The sequence below is a fragment of the Lithobates pipiens genome, unplaced genomic scaffold, assembly GCF_037356315.1.
Source record: "Lithobates pipiens isolate NorthernLeopardFrog02 unplaced genomic scaffold, aLitPip1_a1.2 Scaffold_16, whole genome shotgun sequence".
NCBI classification, from domain to species: domain Eukaryota; kingdom Metazoa; phylum Chordata; class Amphibia; order Anura; family Ranidae; genus Lithobates; species Lithobates pipiens.
The window spans coordinates 555,483-571,404 of NW_027507748.1; the positions used below are offsets into that span (position 1 = coordinate 555,483).

The 15,922-nt window shown below is 45.1% G+C and overlaps 1 protein-coding gene across 2 annotated transcripts in view; it reads right to left on the reverse strand.

The window, feature by feature from the left end:
* Window positions 1–15,922, reverse strand: part of LOC143981520 (pregnancy-specific beta-1-glycoprotein 2-like) — a 545,541-nt gene that overhangs the window by 66,711 nt on the left and 462,908 nt on the right. Inside the window, exon 1 of one of the 2 annotated variants that reach the window (XM_077479390.1) lies at window positions 2,412–2,545. The exons of the other annotated variant lie outside the window; for it this stretch is intronic. Within the exon in view, the coding sequence (XP_077335516.1) occupies window positions 2,412–2,487 (76 nt within the window). The 5' untranslated portion in view covers window positions 2,488–2,545. Of the gene's footprint in view, window positions 1–2,411; window positions 2,546–15,922 lie in introns of those variants that run through there. 2 annotated transcript variants of the gene reach the window in all.

The window sequence follows — 15,922 nt, forward strand, 5'->3', positions numbered from 1 at the left end:
GACATACCCCGAAAGCTTATCCTGAAAAATTGTATGTTAGTGCAAATAAAAAAAGTATCACGGACAGTACTCAATTTTCTCTGTCACAATTGCACTAATACGGCTACAATCACATTAAGTATGATGGAAGATACTGCATATAGCCACTTAAAGAAGCAGTTAACCAACCTGATCACAAAGGAAACACAGGTCAACAGTGACATCTTCTTTCTCTCAAGATGCAAAAAGAGGAATCTCATACCACAGGGTCTCCGGATTAAAAATCCTTGTGCAAATACACTGAACTCTCCTTATGCGGAAGGACTCTGCAGACGTACCAGCGAAAGGTTAAGGAACAACCTCACTCATAAACTGTATGGTAAAAGGTAAACAATCCGGAAACAAAAGCAGTTGATGTTTGAAACCTCAGCACCATTGGACCCTACAAGCATCAACCAAATTAGGAATGAGATGGAAACCTTACATAGACAACTGCAAAAACTTGCCATGAACGGGAAGGCAAAAAAACTCCAAAAGCTACACCAAGAGCAGACCTTTTGGATACAACCTAAACAACAAAAAACAAACACAACTTCTACAACTCCTACCATCAGCAACTTGAACCCCGATCCAGAATCCCATGGTATCCCTTGTATAAATGCTGACTTGACAGAAAATATGGATATAACAGAGGAGCTCGGAATCATAAATTTGTCAAATCATAAACTTTCTACACCAGAAACAACAGTCCTCTCCAAAGGCCTCACATTCCGCCCAACCACCAAACTGGATAATTTACAGGTATGGTCAGATATGGAGGAATTCTTTAGGAGACTGAGGCTCAAAGAATATTTTCACAGTAATGAAAGGAATCCTAAGACAATAGGAAGTGACAAAAAGAAAAAGAACAGCAATTTTACACCCCCACAAGGACGCAACCCCAAACTGGATACCTATATTGACAGCTTCAGGCTGCGAGTTACATCCCTGCTACCCACCCAGCAAAAGAAAATATTATACAACCTTTCACCACTGGAGCGAAGAGCTGTACATGATCTGCGCAATAATCACGCCATAACCATCAAACCAGCAGATAAAGGGGGAGCAGTCCTTCTGATGGATACAGACAAATATATACAAGAGGGCCAGAGGCAGCTGACAAATACTACTTACTACAAAACACTGGATTATGATCCGACCCAGGATTTTACTAAGCAATTAAAAGATCTCATTGCGACAATACCAAGCCACCTACATTCCGAACTCATCAATGCGATTCCGGATAATCCAGGAATTGGAGACTTCTACATGCTGCCCAAGATTCACAAGCCAGGAAATCCAGGCAGACCCATTATAACAGGTATGAATACACTTACCGAACATATCTCAGGCCTTGTAGAAAACATCTTAAAACCTTTAGTCATGAACACTGCGAGTTTCCTACAAGACACCACTGATTTTCTGAACAAGCTTAACAATATACAACAATTACCCCCAAATACACTTCTAGTCACCATGGATGTAGAATCTCTGTACAGTAACATCCCTCACAAGGATGGGTTGTCGGCATGTCACAGATTCTTATCATCCTCACCAAACCACAAATACACTGCTGAGGATGTGACACGGCTCATCGAATTCATTCTTACACACAACTACTTCACTTTCAATAATGACATCTATCTCCAGTGTATGGGTACTGCTATGGGTAGCAAAATGGCACCCCAATATGCAAACTTATTTATGGCTGACCTGGAGGACAAATTTCTGAACAGCATACAACAAAAGCCATACAGATATTATCGCTATATTGATGATATCTTCATGATATGGACTGAAGGTGAAGAAAATCTAAACCAATTCTTCTCATTGATCCCCTCTTTGGAGGACATGGAGGGGACACTGAAGGAGGGCACAGAGGGGACACAGGAGGAGGACATGGAGGGGACACAGGAGGAGGACAGGGAGGGGACACAGGAGGAGGACATGGAGGAGACACAGGAGGAAGACATGGAGGGGACACAGGAGGAGGACACGGAAGGGACACTGGAGGAGGGCATGGAGGGGACACAGGAGGAGCACATGGAGGGGACACAGGAGGAGGACACGGAGGGGACACAGGAGGAGGGCACGCAGGGGACACAGGAGGAGGACATGGAGGGGACACAGGAGGAGGACATGGAGGGGACACAGGAGGAGGACACGGAGGGGACACAGGAGGAGGACACGGAGTGGACACAGGAGTAGGGCATGGAGGGGACACAGGAGGAGGACATGGAGGGGACACAGGAGAAGGACACGGAGGGGACACAGGAGTACACGGAGGGGACACAGGAGGACATGGAGGGGACACATTGCTGCAGTCGGGGTATCTATGATATGTACTCTGATAATAATACTGTATTAGCACATCTTTATAATGTTTTACATACCTGTGCCTGGATAGAGAAGAGCCAACAGGAGAAGCACACGGAGGGGACACAGGAGAAGCACACGGAGGGGACACATTGCTGCAGTCAGGTGTGAGGTCTTTGTGGGAAGAATGAACGTTATAAAGAACTCAAAGCGGAAGACGGTTTTTCATCACATGACGTGAATTTCCTCTGAATTTTATGGATAAAAACAACATGAAATCTGGTGTGTCAATCCAACCACAATTCATATCTCACATCTAGTGGATGGTGAAGAGTGAAACCATCAGAAACAAGTGATTTATATCCCGGCTTCTCACAGCTCTGAACACCTCAAATCTGCTTGTGAAGAAAGGTCCTCTTCCCCCCATTCTTCTCCAGGGGTAATCTGCTGTCCTCCTAACATGCTGCTCTCATGGTCTATGTACAACCCAAGGATTTCCCAGCATCATGGGCAGGGATGAGGTTTGGATTAGCGGCTCCTGTAGGTTCACAGAGAATTCTACAGGTTCAAGGTTTGCTGTTCTGGAGAAATGATGGGGAAATTTACCCAACCCAAATTTTAAAATTTCCATAATGCCCTGCATTACCTTTGAACTCTGGTTAGAAGTGTAAGAATGGCCACTGATCGTGACTTATGCATATACCAGCGCCTTCTCTATAAAAGGTGCATTGATCATGTAGTTTCCTGGTGTCATGTATTGTCCTCTAGTTTCCTGTGTCTTGTGTTGTCCTCTAGTTTCCTGGTGTCATGTGTTGTCCTCTAGTTTCCTGTGTCATGTGTTGTCCTCTAGTTTCCTGGTGTCATGTGTTGTCCTCTAGTTTCCTGGTGTCATGTGTTGTCCTCTAGTTTCCTGGTGTCATGTGTTGTCCTCTAGTTTCCTGGTGTCATGTGTTGTCCTCTAGTTTCCTGGTGTCATGTGTTCTCCTCTAGTTTCCTGGTGTCATGTGTTGTCCTCTAGTTTCCTGGTGTCATGTGTTCTCCTCTAGTTTCCTGGTGTCATGTGTTCTCCTCTAGTTTCCTGGTGTCATGTGTTGTCCTCTAGTTTCCTGGTGTCATGTGTTGTCCTCTAGTTTCCTGGTGTCATGTGTTGTCCTCTAGTTTCCTGGTGTCATGTGTTGTCCTCTAGTTTCCTGGTGTCATGTGTTGTCCTCTAGTTTTATGATGTCATGTGTTGTCCTCTAGTTTTATGATGTCATGTGTTGTCCTGTACACACTGCCTATAGTAAAGTAAATCACATTTTGATGTCAGAAGTTTCTGTCTGTGTTCAGACATGAGGCAATGCAAGTTCATGTATGACTTCTGTCTGTAGTGTGAGAACTGCCACTTTCTGTGAAGAAACTATATATCCCACAATCCCCAGATCTCTCAGTGTAGTGCTCTGCAATTGAGAACTACACAGTAATTAGATCTGACACAGACACAAACAAGCAGAACAATAAAAGGAAGAAATGTGTTTCAACACATTATCACTCTCACATATGTGATTCACTGCAGAGAAAATGGTGAGACGTGGACTGGATGTTGTGTGACCTGAGACAGGAAGTTGCCAATTCATATAATGCTTAGGGACAGGCTATGTGAATAAATACATGGACATAGGGTAATCAATCAGCCATGACACTAGAGACTGCAGACACAACATCTGATCCTTCATTACTAGGTAAGGAAATAAACTGTCAGGACCTGGATCACCTGCTGGTCACATTGTGCTTCCCAGAGCGGAAGGTTGTAGTTCTGGCGTCCATCAGCAGGTGTCTCCCAGCAGCCAGTAGATACCAGTAATAAGTTTCCGCCTGATGTTGGCTGCTGGGAGGGTATTTAGTTCCTCCTCTACATTTTCTTATTTTAATAAATCTGGTCTGGTCTCAGTTTCCTGAGTGTAGCATGCAACCGTGCTGTTGACTCCGGATATAACACTGGAACCTTCTAATAACCGGATCAGCTGCACTTGGGAACTGGAGGATTTTGCTCAGACTATTTGCTGTCCTTTATGTCAAAATGCATCCATGGGAGGCTATTTACAGAGCATCCGGAAAGTATTCACAGTGCTTCACATTTTCCACATTTTGTTATGTTACAAAATGGATTAAATTCATTATTTTCCTCAAAATTCTACAAATAATCCCCCATAATGATGACGTGAAAGAAGTTTGTTTGAAGTCTTTGCAAATTTATTAAAAAGAAAAAATCCCATGTACATAGGTATCATAGGCTCCTCCCATATATATAAGTATTACAGGCTCCTCCCATGTACATAAGTATCATAGGCTCCTCCCATGTACATAAACATCACAGACTCCTCCCATGTACATAAGTATCACAGACTCCTCCCATGTACATAAGTATCACAGACTCCTCCTCCCATGTACATAAGTATCACAGACTCCTCCCATGTACATAAGTATCACAGACTCCTCCCATGTACATAAGTATCACAGACTCCTCCTCCCATGTACATAAGTATCACAGACTCCTCCTCCCATGTACATAAGTATCACAGGCTCCTCCCATGTACATCACAGCCTTTGTTCAATACTTTGGTGAAGCTCCTTAGGCACCAATTAAAGCCCCAAATCTTGTTGAGTATGATGCTACAAGCTGGGCACACCTATTTATGGGCAGTTTCTCCCATTACACTTTGCAGGGCCTCTCAAGCTCCATCAGGTTGGATGGGGAGTGTCGGTGCTCAGCCTTTTTCCAAATCTCTCCAGAAATGTTCAATGGGGTTCAATTCTGGGCTCTGGCTGGGCCACTCAAGGACATTCATATAGTTGTCCCCAAGCCACTCCTTTGTTATCTTGGCTGTGTGATTAGGGTCACTGTCCTGTTGGAAGATGAACCTTCGCCCCAGTCTGAGGTCTAGAGCACTTTGGAGCAGGTTTTCATCAAGGATGTCTCTGTACATTGCTCCATTCATCTTTCCCTCAATCCTGACTATTCTCCCGGTTCCTTCAGTTGAAAAACATCTCCGCAGCATGATGCTGCCACCACCATGTTTCACGCTAGGGATAGTATTTGCCAAGTGATGAGCGGTGCCTGTTTTCCTCCAGACACAACGCTTGCCATTCGGGCCAAAGAGTCCAATCTGTTTCATTAGACCAGAGAATTTTGTTTCTCATGGTCTGAGAGTCCTTCATGTGCCTTTTGGAAAACTCCAGGCTGGCCGTCATGTGCCTTTTACTGAGGAGTGGCTTCCGTCCGGCCACTCTACCATACAGGACTGATTGGTGGAGGGCTGCAGAGATGGTTCTTCTGGAAGGTTCTCCTCTCTCCACAGAGAAATGTTGGAGCTCTGTCAGAGTGACCATTGGGCTCTTGGTCACCTCCCCGACTAAGGTCCTTCTCATCCGATCACTCAGTTTGGCCGGGTGGCCCGCTCTAGGAAGAGTCCTGGTGGATCTTCCATGTATGGATAATGGAGGCCACTGTGCTCATTGGGACCTTCAATGCTGCAAAACATTTTCAGTACCCTTCCCCATATCAGTGTCCCGATACAATCCTGTCTCGAAGGTCTACAGACAATTCCTTGGACTTTACGGCTTGGTTTGTGCTCTGACATGCACTGTTAACCTTTATATAGACAGGTGTGTGCCTTTCCAAATCATGTCCAATCAAAGGAATTTACCACAGGTGACCTCCAATCAAGTTGGAGAAACATCTCAGGGATGATCAGTGGAAACAGGAGGAACCTGAGCTCAATTCTGAGTGTCATGGCAAAGGCTGTGATACTTATGTACATGGGATTTGTTTTGTTTTATATTTCTAATAAATTTGCAAAGATTTCAAACAAACTTCATTCACGTTGTCATTATGGGGGATGTTTGTACAATTTTGAGGAAAATAATGAATTTAATCCATTTTGGAATAAGACTGTAACAACAAAATGTGGAAAAACTGGTGTAGGATTTTTGCCGCCAGATTTTGCCGGACTGAACTAGGGAGAGACTGTTGGAATACATTCAGGTGGCGTATACCTTATTAATCAGGACAGATTTCCTTTTAGAGAAATACAGCCTCTGGTTCAAGTTTATTCTGAATTAGCTTTGCCTGCTACCTCTCATGGCCATGAGGTGCCCGTCCCAAATTCTTTTTGCAGCCATTTGCTCCTGTTATGCCAAGGCTTGGATGTCCAGATACCCACATTGAATGTGAGAGATGCTCCCACTAGTATAGTGTAGCGCACTCTCTGAAGGGCCACAAATAACCGGGATCTTCCACCCTGCACAGCCAGGCACACCAAACTTTCACAGGCACTCTAGAGACAGAGAACAGTCCGCAGCTTTGTTTTTGTGGTTCATTGAAGGTTAATAAACTTGGGCGGGGATGGGAAGCCATGGGAAGCCCACTTGATCTCAGAACAAACTTCAGGGACAACTTTTCCTATATACAGTCTCTATATAAAGCTCCTCCTCCAGCACTCACTTGCTTACAGAACCCAACTGGAACACAATAAATTATCCAACCATTACCCAGATGAAGCCATTGCCCACTACAGGCAGGGACCCAGGAACCCTTAGTTGTGTAGCAATAAGTTTGGTGTCCAGCTGTCATTACTCCTCCTGTGGCCACTGATCCCATGCACCACCATTTCCAGACCCTGCCAGCCCCCTGGCTGCAGCTGCCCTCTCACCAGCCCTCCAACCTTACTTCTCTGCAGTCCTCCAGACTGACACTCCCAGTCCTCCAGACTGACACTCACCAGCTCACCCGACTGACCCTCAGGAGGGCTCCCAGACATGCTGACCTGTTCCTGTTCTCCTCTCCTTGCTCCCATGCCTCCAGGAAGGGTCTCCTCCATGTGTTTTAGGGGGAATCCTCCAGCACCCAAGCCCCAAGCCTGAAGCCACCCCCCTCCAGATCGGAAGGCACTCCATCTCCATCTTCCACCCTACTTCTCTGTCGGCATGACTCATGTCTATCTATGAGATGGTCTGCTCTTCTCCAGTCTTCCTGGGGATTGGTTGGGGATCTCATAAATATGCAAAGCAGCTCCTCCTAGTCTCCACCCACTATGTCCAGAACATTATCCAATGTTCCAGAGAACAGGGGGAGGCACTAAACCAAAGTAACCCTGACCAAAATGACACAGCCCAGGCTTGGCTCTCAGCAAAGTTAACATTTTCCTACACTAACAACTGATCCTATCTAGCACACTAGAGGGTGCTACAACAGTCCCAATAGTAGTGGTCTTCTATGGAAGGGCAGAGTTCCATTTGAACCTTGTCCTGACCTAGCGGTATCAGTACTGTGTACAGTATCATGTGTTCCCCATTTCATATTTATTTATATAGTTAGGTTGCTAGTTAGGCTTTCTGTTACTATGTTAGGTTGTTAGTCGGGTATTTTGTTTCTGGGTTTTTGGTTCACTTATATCTTTATGTTTTCTGGTGTTTGGGTGGATTTTGATTTCACTGTAATTAAATGGTCTTGTCGCAGTTTCCTGTGGTGTAGCTACACAAATTTGGCCCCTCCTGACAAGAACAGCACAGGGAATAGAACGTTACTAATATCAATGTAGTACCCTGGGGTTTAGTCGGGGAGCTCCTCACAAATTTACTTGCCAGGAGTAGTTATCTTGGTCGATTGATAGAGATCTATTGATTTCTCCCTAAGTTTGACATTGTTGCACTTCTCTCTTGTAATGCCACGTACACACGATCGGAATTCTCATCGGAAGAAGCTCTGATGGTTTTCCCGACAGAATTCCAATGGAATTCCGCTCAAGCTGTCTTGCCTACACACGGTCGCACCAAATTCTGACCGCCAAGAACGCGGTGATGTCCACCACGTACGACGGGACTAGAAAAAGGAAGTTCAGCACCACGTCCGGCACCCATTGGGTTCCTTCTGCTGATCTCGTGTTTATCGCGTGTTAGTAGAAGTTTGGTTAGAGACGATTTGCGCTTTTCAGACTTGTGCTTCAGATCGTTCCTGCTCTACAGTTTGTGCTTGTCGGTGCGTATCTGATTATCAGTGTGTGTAGTCAGTTTGCATTTGTTTGTCATTGTGGACTATATCTTGGTATAGTAAACTTTGATTTTCAGTGCTTATTGTCCGCTTGTTTCTGGTTTGTTTCATTCTTTCAGACATTGCTGTTTATCGGTACTTTCTGTTGGTCTTTCTGACCAGCCAACCATTTTCAAACCATGATTCGTCTACGTACATATGGTAGAGTTTGTGCTGTGCGGGGGCTTGGTGTTGGGGTTCTTACTTTGACACAAGCCCGGTCCATGAACAGGGAGGGGAGGAGTTCGTGGACCAAGAATTGGTTGCACCAGCGTTGATGGCGGTGGTGTCGGCGACATATGAGTTTATATATGTGGACGTGGGGGGGAATGGCCGGATGTCGGATGGAGGAGTATTTACCCGGACCAAGTTTTACCGATGTCTCGAGAGTGGTGGCTTGGGATTGCCACCCCCAGAGGAGAACGTCGAAGGACTGCCATTTGTGTTCGTAGCAGATGAGGCTTTTGGTCTGGGAAACCATATCATGAGGCCATTCCCCCAGAGGACCCTCACCCCTGAGAAGAGGGTTTTTCATTTCCGGCTGACCAGAGCCAGAAGAGTTGTGGGGAACGCGTTTGGGATTCTGGCCAGCCGGTTCTGCCTGTTTCAAACGGCCATTAATATGGCGGAATACAAACTTAACACCATCGTTTTATCTTGTTGCATCCTGCATAACTTTCTGAAAAGAAACAACCCAAATGATGATGTCACAGTTGGACCTGACACCGGACTTCAGCAATCAATGACATCCCTGGAAGCGGCCCGTCCTGGCTTGCCCCCTAAAGTGCCCGTGAAAATTACGTACAATATTTTTCGGGGAGGGGGGCCATTGCTTTGCCAGCACATGTTTGAAGAAATTTTACGTTTAAAGCTGGAAAAATCTGGATTTTGAATTCCTGCTCGTGTTTCTTTTTTCTGTCTCCTAGAGCACTTGCAGGACCAAGTGGTGTGTACATTATTATCTAACACCCATTGACAGTGTAAACACCAATTTATACACAAATTTTGTTATTGATTTTTGAAAGAAGAAGCCACACAATGTTGAGTAAAAATTATTTTGTTCTGTACACATTCACATGTGCGTTGTAAAACATTTTTTTGTAAACAAATATAACATTTTGAGTTAGCTACATATTTTTTTGTTTTACATAACAAAACATAAGGTTACATAAACAGCCGTGTTTCAACACAGAACATACACAACTCTGGAACTTACAAAGTTCAACATTGAAAAACTTCAAAGGCAAGATCACACATTATATTGTCCAAAATGAGTTGATCTTGCCTTCCACAGATGGGGTGAAGTCACTCCTGTAAAAGCCAAATTTTGAAGATGCGCACAAATTGGGAATCAAAATGGGGATTTGCATTCTGATCCCATGACTAATGTCAACATGTGCTATCTCCCATCATGGGGGGCAAATGGACGTGTTTTGGGGGTGCAACCCCTTCCTCTCACCTACTTGAGTTTTGAGGAAGGGGTTGCAGGCACAAAACGCGTACATTGCTATCCCCTGATGGCAGATAGCACATGTTGACATACTGTGTGCATCTTCAAAATTAGGCTTTTTTAAAATGTAAAACTTTTTGAAAAAAAAAAAAAAAACACAAAATACTGCCAATTTTTTGGAAAATTAAATTCTTCCTAGGACATGAATGAATGAATGAAATACTTGTATAGCGCACAATGCGAACTGAATCGCCTCTAGGCGCTGTGGCAAGCTTTGATCATCTGCTCATCAATCATGTTCTTAAAGAGGGCCGGTTTTGAAAAAAAAAAAAATAAAAGTCAGCAGCTGCAAACACTGTAGCTGCTGACTTTTAATAAGCAGACTTACCTGTCCAGGGCGCCCGCGATGTCGGCCGCCCGAGGCTGACCTTCCCTTGGTCTCGGGTCCCGGCGCCGCCATTTTGGGTAAGGGAAACAGGCAGTGGAGCCTTGCAGCTTCACTGCCCGTTTCCTACTGCACATGCGCGAGTCGCACAGTGCTTTGTGAATGGAGTGCGCTGTGTTCTGAGACTCACAGTTCCCAGAACACAGAGCGACCCATTACCCAGAAGACGCCGCAGGGAGGAGAGAAGAAAGAAGATCTCCGCGGAGGAGGAAGAGGCAGATTAGGATGATGTGCCTAGCAACAGGCATTTCTCGTAAGTAAAATGATTTTTTTTCTAATTTTGAATGTATTTTCTTTTTTCAGGGTGGCCCTCCACTTTAAGTTTTACTTCAATATCCATAGTTTTCTGTTTGATAATGTGCAAATCCTGACTGCACCACATGACGTCCTGGATTAGCCTTTGGGCGCTGTCACTGGTGAAATGATCTGATTGTTCTTCCACAACATGTACATCACCTAAAAATCAAAAAAAAACACACCATGTATTATACATATGCAAGCATACATCTCGTATTACCTGAAGCCGGGGTGTCAGACACTCACCTGTTGTGGTCTCGAGCACCTCTCCTTCCTCTACATCCTCTGGTTGTGACCTCTGTTCCCCTTGTTCAGGAGGTGAGGGGTCCCTGGTGACCTGATATCTCCCGATTCTTTGCTCCCCTATGAGAATGAAACAAAAGGTATACTTAGCACACAGATATTTGAGGCAACAAATATGAATGATAAACATTGCTTGGAAGTGGGGTACAATTGTCTGGTCAGAATTACAAGCTGAAGACATGAATTATGCCCTACTAAAGCTGGAATACTTACCTTTTATGGGCCCCCAAGTATCCAATGGAGTACTTGTGTTTGACACCCTAAAAAGTTTGTTCTGGTGTCCCACACTAGTGCCCCTGAGTCCAGATGTGTAGACAGCTGCTGACTGTCCTCTCCATACATTACACTGGATCTAGTTTGCTGTTCCTTCTAGGTTCAAACACATCTAGACAACAATGTCCTAAACCTCTTTTATTACATTCAAAAATAACATGAACAAATGTATTTAATCAGGTATCTGGGAAAACAGCGTATTTATTTAGGAAACGAACGATGTTTACTACGACTGCTTACTGTGCGTATGAACATGAAAGTAGCCATTTTTAAATGTACAACACCATAAAGAGAAACACATGGCGCAGCATGCAATATTAATAATAATAGGAACACACAACAAATATTTACTTTTTCTAAGAACTTTCTTGATCTTCCTGTACTGATCCTGCTCCCTTAATTTGAGGTCCGACCAGCGTTTCCTCAATTGATCCTTGGATCGTCGTACCCCAAAATTCCTGTACAGACTCTTCACAACTTTAGTCATGATCTTGGCCTTTCTCAGATTTGGGTTTGGGTATGGACCATAATTCCCGTCATAGTCGTTCCTCCTCAAGATGTCCACCATCTCCAACATCTCAGCAAAGGACATATTTGTGGCCTTAAATCTCCTCCGGGATCGGGACGTTCCTGGTTCTGGGCTTTCCTCCTCCTCCTCCTCGTTACTGCTATTATTATGCAGCTGGTGTGTCTCCGCCATGTTCCTCTCCCACTGCGACGAAAGAGACGGGGCGGGGAATATTCTAGAAAGAACATCAGGGGCCGGCAACGTGGGCGGAGTTTCAGGCATGCGCAGTGTATATAAAGCTTAAACATGTGTGTCGTAACTACGTTCTGTGTGCAGAGGAAGGAGGAACGGAAGCGACGAACGTTAGAACGAAGGTAAGATTTTAACTTTGGTGACATGAGAGGACTATACTGAATCTAGATTGATGACTATATTGGCTTTTAAGATTATCCTGAGATGAGTGTTTTTGTATTTTGTTTGAATGATTTAACAAAAAGTGTTTCACATATCAATAGACAGTAGTGGCCAAAAATGATTGGGGTAAGAATGAAAAATGCTGGGCTCAGAATCATAGTCTTTTCTATTTAGTAACATTAAATTTGCAACAGTCATGAGCTGAAAATTGTGTGTGTTTGATGAACAAAAATCTAAAACTCTGTCCCTTTTTCATACATAAGACCTCGGCCAGGAGGAGGCTCTGGCAAGTGGCACACAGGAGGAGGCGGGGGAAGGTGACAGCCAGGAGGTGGCAGGGCCCAGTAATACCCAGTCTCAGGTGCCTCCCCCCTAGTCCTTCCATACAAAAGGCCCAGGAAGGGGACTAAAACAGAGGAGGCAGCACTGGCCCTCATCAAGGAGGCTAATGACGCCCTGAAATCCCCCATCAATGCTGTAGAGGCCTATGGCTCTACATAGCCTCCAATTTACAGCAAATGGAGGAGGGCCAACGGCGCAAATGTGGAAAAAAATTTTTTACAACCATCCACGAGGGGTTGAGTGGCGAAACAACTGACGATGACCACCTGTGTGCGCTCCCCCATCCTCCTCCTCCTCCTGCCACAGGTCCACCTCCAGAGCCACAGCCTCCAGGGAAGGCTGCAGGGAAGGCTCCAGGGAAGGCTGCAGGGAAGGCTCCAGGGAAGGCTGCAGGGAAGGCTGCAGGGAAGGCTGCAGGGAAGGGTGCAGGGAAGGCTCCAGGGAAGGCTGCAGGGAAGGCTGTACAGAAGACAAGAAAGTGATTGCCTGGCTTCAGTCTGGTCTGAAGAACACGCAGCCTGTTGTAGTACCACAGCCTGGGTACATATATGTCATCTGCTGCTCCTGTTCTCTGGGATTCCTGGACCAGACTGACCTCCTTTCTATATGGACTTCTCAAGCTACCAAGTTTTTGAGCCGCAGAGTTGATGTGTGCCTTGGGGGCCAAAGGCTTTGCAAATTCAAGCACTTTCTCCAGCGTTGCCTTCATATTTATTTTGTTTTTACGATGTTAAATAAATTGTGATTTTTTTCCAAGAAAATACTTGCCTATGTGTTTTTCTTCAAATAGCAAATATAACATTTTTGGGTGAGTAGGCAGGTACATGTCAAAATTAACAAGGGACACCGACAACAAACAGGTTTACAAATACAAAATAATAATGGTGCTGTGGAAATGTGACATAAAAAAATAAAAAGTAGAGCACGAGAAAATAATACAATAATCCAAAAATGTATATTAATGAAAAAAAAGGACTTTACAAAAAAAATATATATAATATGTAGATCTGACTTAAATTAAAATAAAGATTATTCAGGAGATACCTAGAAATATTAAAAAAAATAAGTTTGTGAGAACTCTGTGTGAATATGAGCAGCAAAACCACTTCATTCTTCTAGCATTATATAAAGAAGAGAATGCGCGGCATTGAACAATGAAAAAATTTGCAGTGTGACGAATCTGCTATCTCCATTATGAACAATAGTTTTACCAGACCGAGCGGTTCCGTCTAGTACTGGATTCTGAGCATGCGTGATTTTTGGCGTGTCGGAATTGCATACACACGATCGGAATTACTGATAGAAAGTTTTTCCGTCTGGAAAATTGAGAACATGCTATCAATTTTTGGCTGGTGGAAATTCGGACAGCTGATTTGCGATGGAGCGTACACACGGTCGCATTTTCCGGTGAAAAGCTCTCATCGGTCTTTTTCTGTCCGGAATTCTGACCGTGTGTACGCGGAATAGCACTAGGTGGCCGGGTACTTGGTGGTACTAGATATGAGAAGGGCAACCCAAGGTCAGGTTATGAGTATATGGGGTATCTCAGCCAATAGGCAGAGGTTTTCTTGAATCGTTTGGCCTGCTGGGAGAACCTATATATTCGGGAGAGGTCCGGTGATCTGTGTTCTGTACCACCTGGACAGCAGTCTGGGTGGACGTGTGTCGTACGCTAGGCTGGAGATTGGACCTATCCTGGGGGCATCTGGCTGCCAGGCTGTGTGAGGGCCTATTCAGAAGTAAGAGGCAGCGCAGGGTTGGGATTGCGACTGGCAGTCCAACCAGAAGTGACAGGTTTGCCGGCCGGAGAACCTGTCGTGGTCGGAGGTAGAAGGGAAGCTGTCACCACTAAACGACCAAACGCCTTTACCAGGGACCCCAGTGAGTAACTGAAGCAAGTACTGGAACCATATTCTCACCGAATGGGCACGGTGGAGAATCGGGAAACTTCAGACGGTGATCAAGTCAGGGACCCAACCTGCGGAGGAGACGCTTGCAGAGCAGCCTTGGGAGTCAAGTCAAGAACCTCACCGGTTAGCAGGGGTGAAGCTTGAGAAGTATCTGGAGTGCCAATCTAGGCACCCGGTGGGGAAGCGTGGGTGACACTTGAGGGAGATACCACCTCAAAGATTGGAGGAGCTCAGGGAATTCAGAGTCAATGAATACTTGGGTCTAGTGAGAGATCAGGAGCTCAGTGTTGAAGAACTACAAGGAGCAATTGTAGTGAAGCTGAAAGGACTGTTATGTTTGAGTTAGGAACTCTGATGAGTTTACTTCCTCTTTGATTCCCTGCAAAGGTAAAGCATAATGGACTACTATGCATCGCATCGCATCACATCGCATAGTAGTCCATTATGTGTCACTTACCTGACAGAGGAGCCAGCGAAGTCACCGCTGTCCCCTTGTGTACGGAGCCTCCATCTTCTCGGTGGGTCTCGCTGCTCCGCCACTGTCATTCGCCGAAGCCGAAATGACGTCACGCCAGTGACTAAAGCCAGTGCGCCTGCTAGCCGCTGTCTACGGCGCATGCACCGTAAACAGCGGCGCCTGTCTTTTGGTAAATATCTCCTAAACCGTGTAAGTTTAGGAAATATTTCTTGGACCTACAGGAAAGCCTTAATGTAGGCCTTACCTGTAGGTCAAAGTGGTTTGTAAGGGTTTACAACCACTTTAACCACTTGCCGACCGCCGCACGCTGATGTACGTCCTATTTTTGAAGAGGGATACCTCGGTAACGGCAGCAGCTGCTGCCACAACCGAGATATCCATCTCTTTAGGCGGCGGTCGGCTGTATGATAACGGTGGTCTCCGTGGCGGATTTGCCGCGAGATCACCGATATCGGCGGCGGGAGAGGTGCCACCCCCCTCCCGCCGCCCTTCCGCCGCTTACCGGAGCCGTTGGTAGCGGCAATCGAGTCCTTTCATCTGCTGGGCATAGAGACAAGTGAGGCTAAGATGGCCCCCCACTCGTCTCTATACCATAGGAGGGCGGAAGCGATGTCAAAACATCACCTCCGCCCATACCTCTTAAAGGTACAGTGTATTTTTTTTAAATGTCAGATTTTCTTTTTTTTTTTTTTGCATTTTAGCCCAAATATGAGATCTGAGGACTTTTTGACCCCCCAGATCTCATATATAAGAGGACCTGTCATGCTTTTTTCTATTACAAGGGATGTTTACATTCCTTGTAATAGGAATAAAAGTGATCCATTTTATATTTTTTTTTTTAAAACAGTGTAAAAATAAATAAAATCAATTAAAATAAATAAGAAAAAAATAATAATTTTTTAAAAACACCCCGTCACGACGAGCTTGCGCACAGAAGCGAGCGCATATGTGAGTAGCGCCCACATATGAAAACGGCGGTCAAACCACACATGTGAGGTATCGCCGCGATTGGTAGAGTGAGAGCAATAATTCTAGCCCTAGACCTCCTCTGTAACGCAAAAAATGCAACCTGTAGAATTTTTTAAATGTCGCTTATGGAGA